At 46.0% G+C, this 18390-nt stretch overlaps 1 protein-coding gene across 1 annotated transcript in view; it reads left to right on the top strand.

Moving 5' to 3' along the window:
* Positions 1-17420, top strand: part of grin3bb (glutamate receptor, ionotropic, N-methyl-D-aspartate 3Bb) — a 32376-nt gene extending 14956 nt beyond the window's left edge. Inside the window, exons 2-9 of the mRNA XM_070832982.1 lie at positions 2435-3051; positions 7010-8102; positions 9075-9220; positions 9320-9435; positions 11055-11206; positions 12242-12406; positions 16439-16506; positions 16700-17420. Of these exons, the coding sequence (XP_070689083.1) occupies positions 2435-3051; positions 7010-8102; positions 9075-9220; positions 9320-9435; positions 11055-11206; positions 12242-12406; positions 16439-16506; positions 16700-17420 (3078 nt within the window). The remainder of the gene's footprint in view (positions 1-2434; positions 3052-7009; positions 8103-9074; positions 9221-9319; positions 9436-11054; positions 11207-12241; positions 12407-16438; positions 16507-16699) is intronic.
* The last annotated feature ends 970 nt before the right edge of the window (positions 17421-18390 follow it).

The raw sequence follows: 18390 nt of genomic DNA, 5'->3' as shown, positions 1-18390 counted from the left end.
CTGAACATTAAGAGCTTTGGAGGTGAGGAGAAGGATTTTAAACTCTATTCTAGATTTGACTGGAAGCCAGTGAAGAGAAGCCAGTACAGGAGAAAGATGGTCTCTTCTCTTAGTTCTGGTCAGAACAGGAGCAGCAGCGTTCTGGACCAGCTGGAGAGTCTTTAAGGACTTATTGGGGCAGCCTGATAATAAGGAACAGAAATAATCCAACCTGGAAGTGACTCATGTGTGGACTAGTGTTTCTGCATCATCTCCAGACAGGATGGACCTGGTTTTAACAACATTAGTAGATGGAAAAAGGCAGTTCTAGAAATCTGTTTAATGTGGGAGTTAAAGGACAAATCCTGATCAAATAAGACTCCCAGATTCCTCCCAGTGGAGCTGGAGGCCACAGTGATGCCATCCAGAGTATATATGTTGTTAGAAAAGGTGTCTCTGAGGTGTCTGGGGCCGAGCACAATAACTTTAGCAGCAGAAGGTTGCTGCTCATCCAGGACTTTATGTCCATCAGGCAGACTTGAAGTTTAGTCAACTGATTGGATTCATCTGGCTTTATTGATCAGTATAATTGGGTATCATCTGCAGTGGAAATTATTGGAGTGCTTCCTGATAATATTACCCAGAGGAAGCATGTATAAGATAAAGAGTATTGGTCCAAGCACTGAACCTTGTGGAACTCCATGTCTAACTTTAGTGTGGACAGAGGACTCATTATTAACATGTACAAACTGAAATCGATCTGATCAATAGGACTTAAAGCAGCTTAATGTGGTTCCTTTTATGTCAGTGAACTGTTCCAGTCTCTGTAACAGGATGTGATGGTCAATGGTATCAAACGCAGCACTCAGGTCTAACCAGACCAGGACAGAGAGAAGTCCTCTGTCTGATGCCATGAGGTTCACCAGTGTCTCTGTGCTATGGTTCGTTCTAAGACCTGACTGAAAGTCCTCTAATAGACTATCAGAGTTTGAGAGTGAGGGGGAATGAAGGAGGATGAAGGTCAACGGTTGGTCTGGTGTGTCAGGTGCAGTTTGGGAAGCGAAGAGGAACGAGTTCAGAGAATCGACTCGTTTCAGGCAGAATGAAAGAGAACGAATTGACCTTCAGGCCAAAGAGCTGAAAGGGAGCGAAGTGAAGCAAAGCTAGTAAAAGGGAGTCAGAGAAAGTGAAGTGAGGTCCACTTGTTACGTGTTACCACCACCTGTCACCTGTTACCTGTTACCACCACCTGTCACCTGTTACCTGTTACCTCCACCTGTCACCTCCACCTGTCACCTGTCACCTGTTACCTCTACCTGTTACCTCCACCTGTCACCTCCACCTGTCACCTGTCACCTGTTACCTCTACCTGTTACCTCCACCTGTCACCTCCACCTGTCACCTGTCACCCGTTACCTCTACCTGTTACCTCCACCTGTCACCTCCACCTGTCACCTCCACCTGTCACCTGTTACCTCTACCTGTTACCTCCACCTGTCACCTCCACCTGTCACCTGTTACCTCTACCTGTTATCTCCACCAGGATGTAAACAAAGATAAATAATCGGATGAACAGGAGTGACGTTACAAACGTTACTTTGCTTCCAACGTTCGTGTTTTTGCAGATGATGCACTGATATACACATTAGACCCTCCAGACTCAATACCCCAATTACTGTCTTATTCAGACAATAAACATTTTCTGTGCTTTCAGGTTTAAAGTGGGACTCAATCAAAACAAAAGTGTAACATTAATAGACTCAAAACGATTGAATCACTGACAGACACGAAGGTCTGATTACAGCTAATTAGCTAAACGTTGAACTCCTGTGTGGGACAGAGCTCAGCTAATTAACAAGGTCATCACAGCTGGATTATCACCTCGTTAACACGCTGGAGTCTTCAACCAATGAGGAAACTGATCATTGAGCCGACTTTTCACTCAGACTTCAGTTTGGTGTTTCGAAGTGTATGTGAAGGTTTTGATTGATCCTGATTAGAGACCTGTCCTGACCCCCCCTGCATCTTTGTCTGTTTGAAAGAATAGATGGTAAACTGATGATGTTGATGATGATGTTCAACCTGAAGCTTCAGCTTGAGTTCCATGAGGACCAATGATGTCATCATGATTTCATCATCAATGGCCACAGTATCGTCTCTGGACCAATCACAGTGTCTCAATAGCGCCACCATGTGGCCTGTCACTGTTTAAGTCAGTAAGTGATCAATATTACTGACTTTCACTCAGGCCACGCCCACAGAACGATCCATGTTCAGAACTGAAAACCACCGTTTGATTTTCTGTGATTGATGATGTCTGATCCCCACTGACATGTTCTAACTTTGTTCTCTTACTTGTTCTCCTCCTGGTTCTCCTGTTGGTTTGCCTGGTTCTCCTCCTGCTGCTTCTGCTGGTGGTCCTCCTCTTCCTGGTTCTCCTCCTGGTTCTGTGTAGAACCGGTTCCACCTGCAGATGGTGACGGGGGTTCCAGAGTCTAGTCTGTCCGACCTGTTGCTGGCGGTTCTGTGGCGATCTGGTTGGAGGGAGGGAACCGCGGTTCTGTGCCAGGGCTGGGAGGAGTCTCGTGGTCTGCTGCAGCTCCTGGGCGGTGGGGGCGGGGCCGGCTGGCGCCTGCACGCCGTCCTGAACCTGACGCAGTCGGCACATGACGACACTCAGATTGATGACTTCCTGTCCCGCCACTTCAGGCAGAACCAGGCCTCGCCGGCGTCGGTGCTGCTGTTCGGAGCTGACCCGCAGTGTGCGGCGGCGGTGCTGCGCAGCGCCCAGGACCTGGGCCTCACATTACCCATGGTGCACTGGGTGCTGGCCCAGCCGCTCAGCCCCGACGCGCTGCAGGCCATCGGGCTGCCACTTGGCCTGCTGGCCTACGGGGAGGTGGACCGGAAGCCGCTGGACTTCTACATCAGAGACGCCCTGCAGCTTGTCACCAGGGCCGTCACCACGGCGACTTTGGTGAGACCAGACCTGGCTCTGATCCAGAACATGGTGAACTGCTACGACAAGCCCAACAAACACGAGGTGCCATCGTCAGGACAGTACCTGTCCAGGTAAACACCTTCACCATTAGAATCAAGGATCACTTCTGACATTTTAGGCTTCATTTTCTGAGAAAATGTTTAAATGTTTTTCATCATCAAGAAGCTCTGATCAGCAGGGCTGAAATAAAGAAACGATCCTGCAAACTGCTGCTCAGACAAACAGATTCTCTTTTGCTCCTGATCAGCGAATGGAAACAAGCCCAGCAGTGGATTGTTAATCAGTGATCATCAGCAGATTTAATCAGACAAACTGAAATATTTACATTGTTTCTCTGTTTTCATCCTGATGAGTCTCAGTGTTTCTGCAGCTGTTTGAGAGGAGATGATTTCATGCAGCAGAGCTGAGAGTTATCAGGGAGGAGGAAAGCCCCCGCGGGTGACTCCATCCTCACCTCTCAGGCGGGGGGAGTTAAGCCTGAAGCCGGAGAGAGAAACACACACATGCGTTCTAATATTCATATATATTCAAACATCCACTATGTGTGATTGTTTTCCTGTGTGTGAATATGAACATGTTGGAGATTAAACTTGTATTCATAAGGAGGTTTACCGTGCAGCCTAAAGCTCTCTCTCCCTCTCTGGATCTAATTAGAGAATAAAACCTCCTCTGTGCTGAGAAACATTCACTGTGAGCACCGGGAAGCATCCTGAGCCAGTACTGCCTCATTTACACGTGTCGTACTGCCTCATTTACACCTGTTGTACTGCCTTATTTACACGTGTCGTACTGCCTCATTTACACCTGTCGTACTGCCTCATTTACACGTGTTGCACTGCCTCATTTACACGTTGTACTGCCTTATTTACACGTGTCGTACTGCCTTATTTTACACGTCGTACTGCTTTATTTACACGTCGCACTGCCTTATTTACACCTGTCGTACTGCCTCATTTACACCTATCATACTGCCTCATTTACACCTGTCGTACTGCCTCATTTACACACGTCGCACTGCCTCATTTACACCTATCATACTGCCTCATTTACAAGTCGTACTGCCTCATTTACATGTGTCGTACTGCCTTATTTACACGTGTGGTACTGCCTCATTTACACGTCGTACTGCCTCATTTACACGTCGTACTGCCTTATTTACACGTATCGTACTGCCTTATTTACACGTGTCGTACTGCCTTATTTACACGTGTCGTACTGCCTCATTTACACGTCGTACTGCCTTATTTTACATGTCGTACTGCCTTATTTACACGTATCGTACTGCCTCATTTACACGTCGTACTGCCTTATTTTACATGTCGTACTGCCTTATTTTACACGTCGTAGTACTTTATTTACATGTGTCGTACTGCCTCGTTTACACGTGTCGTACTGCCTTATTTTACACTAGTCGTACTGTCTTATTTACACGTGTCGTACTGCCTTATTTACACGTGTGGTACTGTCTTATTTACACGTGTTGTACTGCCTCATTTACACGTGTCGTACTGCCTTATTTTACGTCGTATTGCCTTATTTTACACGTCGTAGTACTTTATTTACATGTCGTACTGCCTTATTTACACGTCGTACTGCTTAATTTTACACGTCATACTGCCTTATTTACACGTCTCGTATTTACACGTGTCGTACTGTCTTATTTACACGTGTCGTACTGCCTTATTTTACACGTCGTACTGCCTTATTTACACGTATCGTACTGCCTTATTTACACGTGTCGTACTGCCTCATTTACACGTCGTACTGCCTTATTTTACATGTCGTACTGCCTTATTTACACGTATCGTACTGCCTCATTTACACGTCGTACTGCCTTATTTTACACGTCGTACTGCCTTATTTACACGTGTCGTACTGCCTTATTTACACGTGTCGTACTGCCTCATTTACACGTTGTATTGCCTTATTTTACACGTCGTAGTACTTTATTTACATGTCGTACTGCCTTATTTACACGTCGTACTGCTTAATTTTACACGTCATACTGCCTTATTTACACGTCTCGTATTTACACGTGTCGTACTGTCTTATTTACACGTGTCGTACTGCCTTATTTTACACGTCGTACTGCCTTATTTACACGTATCGTACTGCCTTATTTACACGTGTCGTACTGCCTCATTTACACGTCGTACTGCCTTATTTTACATGTCGTACTGCCTTATTTACACGTATCGTACTGCCTCATTTACACGTCGTACTGCCTTATTTTACATGTCGTACTGCCTTATTTTACACGTCGTAGTACTTTATTTACATGTGTCGTACTGCCTCGTTTACACGTGTCGTACTGCCTTATTTTACACTAGTCGTACTGTCTTATTTACACGTGTCGTACTGCCTTATTTACACGTGTGGTACTGTCTTATTTACACGTGTTGTACTGCCTCATTTACACGTGTCGTACTGCCTTATTTTACGTCGTATTGCCTTATTTTACACGTCGTAGTACTTTATTTACATGTCGTACTGCCTTATTTACACGTCGTACTGCTTAATTTTACACGTCATACTGCCTTATTTACACGTCTCGTATTTACACGTGTCGTACTGTCTTATTTACACGTGTCGTACTGCCTTATTTTACACGTCGTACTGCCTTATTTACACGTGTCGTACTGCCTCATTTACACCTGTCGTACTGCCTTATTTACACGTCGTACTGCCTTATTTTACATGTCATACTGCCTTATTTTACACGTCGTAGTACTTTATTTACACGTGTTGTACTGCCTCATTTATACATCGTACTGCCTCATTTACACGTGTCGTACTGCCTTATTTACACGTCGTACTGCCTTATTTTACATGTCGTACTGCCTTATTTTACACGTCGTAGTACTTTATTTACATGTGTCGTACTGCCTCGTTTACACGTGTCATACTGCCTTATTTTACACTAGTCGTACTGGCTTATTTACACGTCGTACTGCCTTATTTTACATGTCATACTGCCTTATTTTACACGTCGTAGTACTTTATTTACACGTGTTGTACTGCCTCATTTATACATCGTACTGCCTCATTTACACGTGTCGTACTGCCTTATTTACACGTCGTACTGCCTTATTTTACATGTCGTACTGCCTTATTTTACACGTCGTAGTACTTTATTTACATGTGTCGTACTGCCTCGTTTACACGTGTCGTACTGCCTTATTTTACACTAGTCGTACTGGCTTATTTACACGTGTCGTACTGCCTTATTTACACGTGTGGTACTGCCTTATTTACACGTGTCGTACTGCCTCATTTACACGTCGTACTGCCTCATTTACACGTCGTACTGCCTCATTTACACGTGTCGTACTGCCTTATTTACACGTCGTACTGCCTTATTTTACATGTCGTACTGCCTTATTTTACACGTCTTACTGCCTTATTTACACGTGTCGTACTGCCTCATTTACACCTGTCGTACTGCCTTATTTACACGCCGCACTGCCTCATTTACACGTCGTACTGCCTCATTTACACCTGTCATACTGCCTTATTTACACGTGTCGTACTGCCATATATACACGTGTCGCACTGCCTTATTTACACATTTATCCCACACTTACATTTGTCTGTCTTAAGTCAGGTCTTTCCTCTTCAGCTGTGACTGAACGTAAAGCAGCTGAGAACATTGTTAAACGGTGCACAGACGTTCACATCAGTGCACATCTGTCAGGAAACACATGCAGAGTCTAAGTGAAGAACCTGATGCTGTGACGTCACTGATGAGCTCTCTGTAACATCTTCAGATGTCATGAATTCAAAGAAAATTAGTTTTCAGAAGAACAAGGTTCCATCTGACACCTGGATAACTTTAAACCTGTGATATGAGTCTGGCTTTATTTGTCAGAGAACATTTCAGCTTTATCAGCACAACAGTTTGGTCTTCAAACCCCTCACGTGATTAAACTGATCAAAGGTTGTTGCATTGATCGACCAATGAACGGACACCCCAGTCCAGAAGCCCCACCCCCAGCAAGTCTCCCTACCTCCTGTTTTTTCTATCTGCAGGTTCCTGTCCAACACATCTTTCTCTGGTCTGACGGGTCTGGTCCGAGTCCACCACAACTGGTCTCAGATTGTTACTGCGCAGCGTTTCCACATCTGGAGCCTGCGACGGGACGCGCTCGGTCAGCCCACCTGGGTGACGGTGGGCAGCTGGGAGGGCGGCCAGCTGCAGGTAGAGGACCAGGGAGTCTGGCAGGGACCCAAACCTCAGCACAGGACCGAGGGGGCGGGTGGGAGGACCAAAGGCCGCTGGAGGGCAGGGATGCCGGTGGTGGGGAGTCGGGTCCGGGTGGTGACGCTGGTGGAACATCCCTTTGTGTTCACACGGGATGTGGATGACGAGGGCAGCTGCCCGGCTGGTCAGTACTGTCTGGACGCCGGTACCAACAGCTCGGAGTATCTGGAGAGACTCTTCAGGGAGGTGGCGGGAGGGAACAGTAGCTTCCTGCCGACAGAGTACAATAAGTGTTGCTACGGTTACTGCATCGACCTGCTGGAGAAGCTGGGCGAGGACATGGGCTTCGAGTTTGACCTTTATATTGTTGGTGACGGGAAGTACGGCGCATGGAAGGGGGGGCGCTGGACTGGGCTGGTGGGGGATCTTCTGAACGGACTGGCGGACATGGCTGTCACCTCCTTCAGTATCAACTCGGCTCGGAGCCGTGTGATCGACTTCACCTCGCCCTTCTTCTCCACCAGCCTGGGCATCCTGGTGCGCAGTAAGGACACGGCAGCCCCCATCGGAGCCTTCATGTGGCCTCTGCACTGGTCCATGTGGGTGGGAATCTTCCTGGCGCTGCACATCACAGCGCTTTTCCTCACACTGTACGAGTGGAAGAGTCCATACGGCATGACGCCTCACGGACGCAACAGGATCAGAGTGTTTTCGTACTCATCAGCCCTGAACCTGTGCTACGCCATCCTGTTTGGACGCACCGTCTCCTCCAAGACGCCAAAGTGCTGGACGGGTCGGTTTCTGATGAACCTGTGGGCCATCTTCTGCCTGCTGGTGCTGTCCAGCTACACTGCCAACCTCGCCGCTGTCATGGTGGGAGAGAAGACCTTCGAGGAGGTGTCTGGGATCCATGATGCCAAGGTGAGACAAGGAGTTCCTTTAAAGTTTGTTTAAAGTCTTGATTCTCTTGTTTTTGCATGTATGTTCTGTTAAATTTCATACAAACCAAATCAGTTTGAAACCTGAACATGCCAACCTGATCTCAGAAGGTTTGAAGACATTTCATGAGTTTGTGTGTGATATTTTCATTCTACGGTCACGTTAACTATGATAAACGTGCAGCGTCACTTTCAAAATGAAGCTGCTGAGAAACGTGTTGAGGTGCCATAACTGACGTTTTGAGGTTATGTTTTGGTAAAGTTGACGTCCGTTCGTTGTCCTCACAGACTGACTGCAGACGCTTAAAGTTTTTCTTGTTGCACCTGATGTTCAGATTAACGAGTCACTTTAATGTCACACAGAGACGGTTCTTCTGTTCTCTCTGATGAGACAGTGATCATCATGATCACACGAGGAGGACGACCATCTAATAATTCACTGGTGAAGTTCAGTGAAACTAGAGCAGAAATCTTTCCTGATAAAAACATCCAGTCTGATCTGTGTTCTTACTCCAGCCTTCAGTCATCTTCATTCTTCCACTCTCTGCTTCCTGGCGTGAAATAATTACAGATTAAATTTGTTCTCTGGGTCACCTGCTTCGTCCTAATTACAGTTTTAATTCACCGGCTGATTGGAGCATGAAACACGTCTGTGAGTGTTTAAACTGCAGAGGCTGCTGGGAGCTTGGGGCAACTGGAGGGGTGGGGGGTTGGGGGGGTTTAATTGGATGTCCATCTGTGTGTGATTAGCTTTTTATTTCTAATGTGGAGACTCAGAGAGCAGCTCTGATCTGCTGCAGCCTCCCAACAAACAACGTAGACTTGAACACCAGCCAAACATCAGCTGAACGCTGTCTGAATGACATCATTGTATGAACATCAACCAAAAAGTCTCTAAATCTTCTGTAAAACGTCTTCCTCCTCGTCCTCCTCTTCTTCTTTGTTGGTGTTTCAGCTCCACCACCCATCATGGGGGTTTCGTTTTGGGACGGTGAGGGAGAGCAGTGCAGAGGATTACATGAAGAAGAGTTTTCCAGAGATGCATGAATACATGAGACGCTACAACGAACCAACGACACCTGAAGGGGTCGCCACTCTGAAGTAAGACCACAACATGAGACACCAACAACATGAGACACACTAGTTGCCGTCTTTTGCCCATTGTGGTTGCTGTGGTAACTCTGTTGCTCTGTGTTGAAGGACAGATCCACCTCAGCTTGACGCCTTCATCATGGACAAAGCGCTGCTTGACTACGAAGTTTCCATCGACGCCGACTGTAAACTGGCAACAGTCGGGAAACCATTCGCCATCGAAGGTGAGACGGCATGTGTGGGTGCTGTTTCTGTCTCTGTGAGGACAATGTCAGGTTCAGACAGGTCCAGGTTTAGGTGTTAGTCCAGGTCCAGGTCCATGTTCAGGTCCAGGTCACACCTTCAATCTGAGGGTTCCTGTTGTTGGGGACTCTGTGTCTTTGTGTGTTTCTGGTTTATCTCCAGTTCACTTCCTCTCAGTTTTTTTTTATTGAAAAAGGTTTCATGAAGTTTCATCATCTGGACCAATCAGATGAGAGGAGTCGTCTCCCTGCAGACTCTCTGACAGCTTGACACTTTAAAGACGTTTCAGCAGCTCAGAAACTGGTGTGTGCGTGTACCTGCATAAAGTAATATATACAGTACAGCTACTTTATCATCAATTCTAAAACTACAGAGTGCATCAGTTTACTTTGCCAATTCTCTCACACATTAGATTTATGTTGAGGACAAAGAAACTAAACATGAAGAGACTTGAACTGCAGGTAACTCAGTTATATGATATTTCCCTGAATGTTCACAGCATCCGGCTGGTGGACGGCTCAGTTACGGCCTCATTGTCCAGAGAAACATCTGTTCATCAGCAAACACATTTCTAACATTTTAGAGTCATTTTGCCGGAATCTTTCATGTTTCACATCATTAACACACATTAGCAGCTCATTTCAATCAATCAATCAATCTTTATTTATATAGCGCCAATTCACAACAGCGTTATCTCAAGACGCTTTACATAAAGAGCAGCTCAGACCAAACTCTTTAATTAGAGAGAGACCCAACGATTCAGGAATTCAACATTAAGGATTCAAGAATTCCCACATGAGCAGCATCAGAGATTATATTGAGCAACAACGGAGGAAGAACTCCCCTTTAACGGGAAGAAACCTCGAACAGACCCAGGATCAATGTGGGCGGCTTCTGTAGAGGTCCATGTTGGGTGGAGGTTGGACAGAGAGAGAGAGAGAGAGAGACAACACAAACAGCAACCATAAAGAGCAGCTCAGAACAAACTCTTTCATTCAGAGACCAAAGATTCAGGAATTCAACAGGAAGGATTCAAGAATCCCCACAGAGCAGCTCAGAGATTAGATTAGGACACAGTGGAGGAAGAACTCCCCTTTAACGGGAAGAACTCCCTTTAACGAGGGGAACTCCCCTTTAACGGGAAGAAACCTGGAACAGAACCAGACTCCAAGTTAGTAACAGACATTAAAGACACAGGAGAAAGACAGAGGAGCCCAGTGCATCATGGGAATCCCCCGGCAGTCTGAGCCTATAGCAGCATAACTAGGGGCTGGTCCAAGGCCTGATCCAGCCCTGAACTATAGGCTTCATCACTAAGGAAGGTTTTTAGTCTACTCTTAAATGTAGAAAGGGTGTCTGCCCCCCGAACCCAGACTGGAAGGAGGTTCTGATAGCTGAAAGCTCTGGCTCCATCACTACTTTAGAGGACTTAGGAACCACCAGTAGGCCTGCATTCTGGGAGCACAGTGGTCTAGTGGGGTAGTACAGTACTATGAGCTCTTTAAGATATGATCGAGGATGACCATTATTATTGTTTGTTGCTAGGTTACGTATCGGCCTTTTGCTTATTGTTTGTTTGTTGTTTATTGTTTGTTGCTAGGTTACGGTATTGGCCTGCCTCAGAACTCCCCTCTGACCTCCAACATCTCTGAGTTCATCAGCAGATATAAATCTGATGGCTACATGGATCTGCTTCACGACAAGTGGTACAAAGTGGTTCCCTGCGGGAACCGCGTGTTCGCCGTCACCGAGGTCTGTCTGTCCAGACACACACATAGAACACAAACACGTAAACCCATGGAACGCAAACATGTAAACACGTAGACCACAAACATGTAAACACATGGAACGCAAACATGTGAACACGTAGACCACAAACATGTAAACACATAGAACACGAACACGTAGAACATATAAACACGTAGAACACAAACACGTAAACACGTAGAATGTTCTGTCTGTCTTTGTAACTCCACTTGTATCAGTGACACAGCTACCGTCATGATACAGATATGACTAATACAAACATCTGAGACTCATTTTCATGAGTGAGAGACTGAAATAACAGGACTAATATTAGTAAAAAGTGTCAGTGGCTGACGATCCGCAGCAGGAGAACCAGGACCAGGATCCACAGGAACCAGAGAACCACAGCAGGAGAACCAGGACCAGGATCCACAGGAACCAGAGAACCACAGCAGGAGAACCAGGACCAGGATCCACAGGAACCAGAGAGATGAGAAAAGCACAGAAAGGCTCCGGGGAAGATACCAAGTTAGTAACAGACATTAAAGAGACATGAAGCATCAGGATGGAGAGGAAGAGGAGGAGAGAGGAGCCCAGTGCATCATGGGAGTCCCCCGGCAGTCTGAGCCTATAGCAGCATAACTAGGGGCTGGTCCAAGGCCTGATCCAGCCCTGAACTATAGGCTTCATCACTAAGGAAGGTTTTTAGTCCACTCTGAAATGTAGAGAGGGTGTCTGCCCCCCGAACCCAGACTGGAAGGAGGTTCCACAGGAGAGGAGCCTGATAGCTGAAAGCTCTGGCTCCATCACTACTTTAGAGGACTTTAGGAACCACCAGTAGACCTGCAGTCTGGGAGCACAGTGCTCTAGTGGGGTAGTACGGTACTATGAGCTCTTAGATAGAAGATAGAAGATATGATGGAGCCTGATGGTTGAAAGCTCTGGCTCCATATCATATCCAATAAGGATGTGTTAATTAGTGGTGTCCTCTCCGTATGTAACACGCATGTTCAGGTGATTACGTCTCTTCTTCTGTCTCAGACTCTACAGATGGGCATCAGTCACTTCTCAGGACTCTTCGTGTTGTTGTGTGTCGGAGTGGGCGGGGCTTTACTCACCCTGGCAGGTGAACACGGGTTCTACCAGCTCATCCTGCCCCACATCCGCCGCCGGCAGAACCTCAAGTACTGGCTGCACACGTCACAGGTGAGATACAGAGAGTGTGTGTGTGTATGTGTGTGTGTGTGTCCTTGTATTATACATCTCTTAATGGGTCCAGAGAACAGGAGAACCCCCCAGATTGGGGCCCTCAGTGTTCTGTGGGGCCCGAAGTGTCTCTGAACTCTGTTGTTGTTACCAAACTCTTTAATTAGAGAGAGACCCAACGATTCAGGAATTCAACATTAAGGATTCAAGAATCCTCACAGAGCAGCATCAGATATTATATTGAGCAACAGTGGAGGAAGAACTCCCCTTTAACGGGAAGAAACCTCGAACAGACCCAGGATCAATGTGGGCGGCTTCTGTAGGGGTCCATGTTGGGTGGAGGTTGGACAGAGAGAGAGAGAGAGAGAGAGAGAGAGAGGGAGGGAGGGAGAGAGAGAGAGAGAGACATAGAGAGAGAGAGAGAGAGAGACAGAGACAGAGAGAGAGACAACACAAACAGCAACCAACATACTAACAGTGACTATAGCACTAACAATAGGAGTGTGACTAAAAGATTAGCAATATGATATTATTGAAAAACATGACAAGTGGCTGACGATCCGCAGCAGTGATTCATGAAGCAGAGAACCACACCAGCAGGACCAGGACCAGGATCCACAGGAACCAGAGAGATGAGAAAGCACAGAAAGGCTCCGGGGAAGATACCAAGTTAGAGGCAGACATTTGGCTGACATGAGACATAATGATGGAGAGGAAGAGGAGGATAGAGAATAGAGGAGCTCAGTGCACCATAGGAGTCCCCCGGCAGTCTGAGCCTATAGCAGCATAACTAGGGGCTGGTCTAAGGCATCTAATATATGCCTTGTCAAAAAGGAAGGTTTTTAGTCTACTCTTAAATGTAGAGAGGGTGGCTGCCCCCCGAACCCAAACTGGAAGGAGGTTCCACAGGAGAGGAGCCTGATAGCTGAAAGCTCTGCCTCCTGCACTACTTTTGGAGACTTTGGGAACCACCAGTAGGCCTGCAGTCTGGGAGCACAGTGCTCTAGTGGGGTAGTACGGTACTATGAGCTCTTTAAAATATGATGGGGCCTGAACATTAAGAGCCTTGTAGGTGAGGAGAAGGATTTTAAACTCTGTTCTAGATTTTACTGGAAGCCAGTGAAGAGAAGCCAGTACAGGAGAAATGTGGTCTCTTCTTTTAGTTCTGGTCAGAACAGGAGCAGCAGCGTTCTGGACCAGCTGGAGAGTCTTTAACGACTTATTGGGGCAGCCTGATAATAATGAGTTACAATAGTCCAACCTAGAAGTGACAAATGCGTGTACTAATTTTTCTGCATCATCAGTGGATATGATGAGCCTGATTTTGGCAATATTACGTAGATGGAAAAAGGCAGTTCTAGAAATCTGTTTAATGTGGGAGTTAAAGGACAAATCCTGATCAAACAAGACTCCCAGATTCCTCACAGTGGAGCTGGAGGCCAGAGTGATGCCATCCAGAGAAGTTATGTTGTTAGAAAAGGTGTCTCTGAGGTGTCTGGGGCCAAGCAAAATAACTTCAGTTTTATCTGAGTTTAGCAGCAGAAAGTTGCTGCTCATCCAGGACTTTATGTCCTTAAGGCAGATTTGAAGTTTAGCCAACTGATTGGATTCATCAGGCTTTATTGATAAATATAATTGTGTATCATCTGCATAACAGTGGAAATTAATGGAGTGCTTCCTGATAATATTACCCAGAGGAAGCATATATAAGGTAAATAGTATTGGTCCAAGCACTGAACCTTGTGGAACTCCATGTCTAACCTTAGTGTGGACAGAGGACTCATTGTTAATATCTACAAACTGAAATCAATCTAGTAAATAGGACTTAAAGCAGCTTAATGCAGTTCCTTTCATACCAATGAACTGTTCCAGTCTTGGTAACAGGATGTGATGGTCAATGGTGTCGAAAGCAGCACTCAGGTCTAACAAGACCAGGACAGAGAGAAGTCCTCTGTCTGATGCACTCAGATCTAACCAGACCAGGACAGAGAGAAGTCCTCTGTCTGATGCACCCAGGTCTAACAAGACCAGGACAGAGAGAAGTCCTCTGTCTGATGCCATAAGGAAGTCGTTTATAACCTTCACCAGTGTCTCTGTGCTGTGGTTCGCTCTAAAACCTGACTGAAAATCCTCAAATAGACTATTAGAGTTTAAAAAATTACACAGCTGATTAGCTACGACTTTCTCCAGGATCTTGGAGAGAAAGAGAAGGTTGGATGAAGGTCTATAGTTGGCTGATACACCTGAATCCAGAGTGGGCTTTTTCAGGAGAGGTTTAATTACTGCTGCTTTGAAGGACTGTGGTACATAGCCTGTTAGTAAAGACTGATTGATCAGATCCAGTAAGGACGTGTTAATTAGGGGCAGGACCTCCTTAAGTAGTCCAGTAGGAATGGGGTCTAGGAGACATGTTGACGGTCTGGATGAGGAGATTATTGAGGCCAATTCAGAAAGATCAATTGGAGAAAAACAGTCCAAGTACACATCAGGTGTAACAGCTGTTTCCATGATTCCTAAGTTTGAAGTAGAATCAGACCCTGTTGAGGGCAGGAGGTGCTGAATTTAGTCTCTAATAGTTAGAATTTTATCATTAAAGAAGCTCATGAAGTCGTTACTGCTGAGCTCTAAGGGATCACAAGGATCAATAGAGTTCTGGCTCCTTGTCAGCCTAGCTATTGTGCTAAAAAGAAATCTAGTTTTGCTTTTATTTTCTTCTATTAATGAGGAGTAGTAGGCGGCTCTGGCATTACAGAGGGCCTTTTTATAGGTTTTAAGACCATCTTGCCAGATTAAACGGGATTCTTCCACTTTGGTGGCCCGCCATGTCCTTTCTAGCTTTTGTGAGTGTTGCTTAAGCTCACGTGTCTGGGAGTTATACCAGGGAGCTTGTCTCTTTTCTTTAATTCTCTTCTTTTTTTAGAGGGGCAATAGAGTCTAGTGTCATTCGCAGTGAACCTGCAGCACTATCGACCAGATAATCAATTTGGGAGGGGCTGAGATTAACATGGGGGTCATCCACAGCACAGGGACACACTGGCTGAAATACTGAAGGAATCACCTCCTTAAATTTGGCAACAGCACTATCAGATAAGGATCTAGTGAGGACCTCTCTGTCATATAGAACATAGTCCAGTAGGAAGAAATCAAATGTTATCAGGTTATGGTCTGATAAAATAGAGTTATGTGGGAAGACTGTTAACTGTTCAATTTCAACACCATCAGCCAGAACAAGGTCAAGAGTGTGGTTGAAACAGTGAGTTGGTTCATTTACACTCTGGGAGAAGCCAATTGAGTCCAGTAGTGAGACAAAAGCAGTGCTGAGACTATCATTTTCATTGTCCACATGAATATTAAAATCACCTACTATAATCACTTTGTCCACACTGAGGACTAAGTCTGATAAAAACTCTGAAAACTCAGTTAAGAATTCAGAGTCTGGGCCAGGAGGGCGGTACACTGTGACAACCAACACTGGTTTTAGTGTTTTCCAGGTTGGGTGTGAAAAACTAAGAGTTTGGTGAAGATTCAGGTCAGACTGAGGTCTGTGTTTTTAGTCCCAATGAGTCCGTGGGAGGTCCCACAGACTCACTGTGAGGCAGTGAAAGACTGAAGAGGCTGAGATGTAGAGGAGGTTCTGAAGGGTTCTAAGGAGGTCCAAAGGACGTGTTGAGGTGTTTACTGTCTGAGCTTTTCCAGCTCACAATGATGAACTCTGTTAACACACATCAGAACCGACAGCCGGTCGACTGCATAGAGATAGATTTAAATAGAACTCAGTCAGACCTGCTGTAGACTGACTTTTACCTGCTGCATCAAACTGCTGACGTCAGACAGACTCAGACAGCCTGTCACAGTGCATTATGGGTAAAATAAGACTCTTCACAGAGGACTTTAAGAACCACCAGTAGGCCTGCATTCTGGGAGTAGTACGGTACTATGAGCTCTTTAAGATATGATGGAGCCTGATGGTTGAAAGCTCTGGCTCCATTACTGCTTGATGACAATCTGGTTCTGATGGTTTGTGTTCGACAGAAAATCCACCGGGCCCTGAACATGACGTACGAAGACGTGAAGCGGCAGCGAGCTGAGAAAGAAAAAAGGTTGGTGTGTTGTCATCATCGCTCAGGTCACAGGAGGATTCTGGGGGAATTTACAGTTTGCTGACACGTGAAAAACACGTTAATTAGAAACAGATTAATGCTGTGAGGCTGCTAAAGACACAATGAAAACTCAAAGGTCCACTTAATAGCTGGTTCTGCAGCTTTTGACTGTTGTGTCTCTGTTTGTGTTCAGCTGTAACCTGCAGAAGTCTCAGCCCCCCCCTGGCCCTCCTGCCACGCCGGCGCCTGGAGCCTCGGCCAAGTGGAACAACGAGACCAGTAAGGATGCCTCCGCCACTGCCGCCACTAAAGACGCCCGAGACTTCAAACGAGTCCAATTCAACCTAGAGACCCTGAACACCCGCCGCCTGCTCGCTCGCATCACTGCCTCTGACAGCAAGGGAGGCGGGGCCAAATACGAGGAGAGGGCGGGGCCAAACAGCAGACCGTGTGAGAACGGAGGACCGGCACCGTCGCTCACCAGCCTGGTGCTCTCTCTCCCTTCATCATCATCCTCCCGCCTGACTTCCACTACCCCTCCCCCAGCAGCTGTAGCCCCTCCAACCAACGCCACGACCCCTCCCCCCACCGCCGTGGCCCCGCCCCAGCCCGGAGAGCTGCAGGAGCTGCAGGAACAGATCGACCAGATGAGGGAGAAGCTGAGGACGGCTCTGGCCAGGAGGGCCGAGATCCAGACCAGTCTGGCTAAACCTGTTGCTACGGTGACAAACCCATCTCCAGTTACCACAACAACGATGACAACAGGAGCCCCGCCCAGCACCCTGCCCACTGTCGCCCCGGTAACGATCCTCCCAGCCAACACAAAGTGCGTGACGACCATGACGGACCCACCTCACAAAGTCCTGTCCAAAGTCCGGCCCCTCCACAGCAGACTTGCCAATCAGAGGAGGTGATGCCCTCCGTACAGATCACATGACCCTATGCACATGGCGGCCATTTTAAACCACTGAGGGGGAAACTATTATTAACTAGTATTCATGAATTATTTCCAGCTGAGCAGAGAGGCAGTCGGATCCTTTAGATTCGTACTGACGTCTGAAATCTGAAACTCCATGACGTCTATTTATTCATGTTTTTTAATCTAATTTTTATGGTACCGGCTCTGTTGGTGTGTTCGGTGTCTCCAACTGCTGCTACTGTGTTACTGAGATCACAGAGAAAAAAATATGTTTACCAGGTTTTACCACAGCAGAGCGAAATTAATGGATAAAGTAGAAAGAATAAAGGGAATTTTAATGATCACATACAACACAGAGAAAAATAGAAAACCCATTATTTTAATTATTGTTACTTCTTATTATTCAAATTTAAAGTCGGGTTCATTAATTAATGAGAAAATTAACGTTAACTTAAAGTTATACTAGTGTGTGTAATTTTGAGAATCTGCACAGTTTAATGGGAGTAAAATCATGTACCCTCTAGTTTACACCTTCTTTAAAATAAAGGTGTAAATAACCATAAACTTTTGAAGTATCAGCATTCGATAGGACACCATTAATGAGCATTAATTTACACATTTTTTACCTTTCTGACATCAGAAACATTGATTCATAATAAAACTTCCTTTTAAAGCTATCCCTAAAGAATCCAGCAACATATTTTATACTTGATAAGTAAACTAATAACTTTGCGTTAAAAACATCTGGTTCATCCTGTTGCTGCTCATTAAATGATGTTTCAGTTTCTGTGAAAAGTTTCTCCTCTTTTTAAATATAAGTTCTGATTCCTCCTCGGCGGTTTAAAATGGCTGCTGTGACGGTAAAGCGTGGACGTCCAACTCTGATCCACATGAACATCAGAGAACCAACAGGAGCCTCAGAGGAGGAGAAAACCTACAGGAAGTGAATGCACCACCAGACAGCA

This window comes from Pempheris klunzingeri, chromosome 6 (assembly GCF_042242105.1).
Source record: "Pempheris klunzingeri isolate RE-2024b chromosome 6, fPemKlu1.hap1, whole genome shotgun sequence".
In the NCBI taxonomy this organism is placed as follows: Eukaryota; Metazoa; Chordata; class Actinopteri; order Acropomatiformes; family Pempheridae; genus Pempheris; species Pempheris klunzingeri.
Note: the sequence above shows the minus strand (reverse complement) of the source record. Positions and strands in the feature narration are given on the sequence as shown.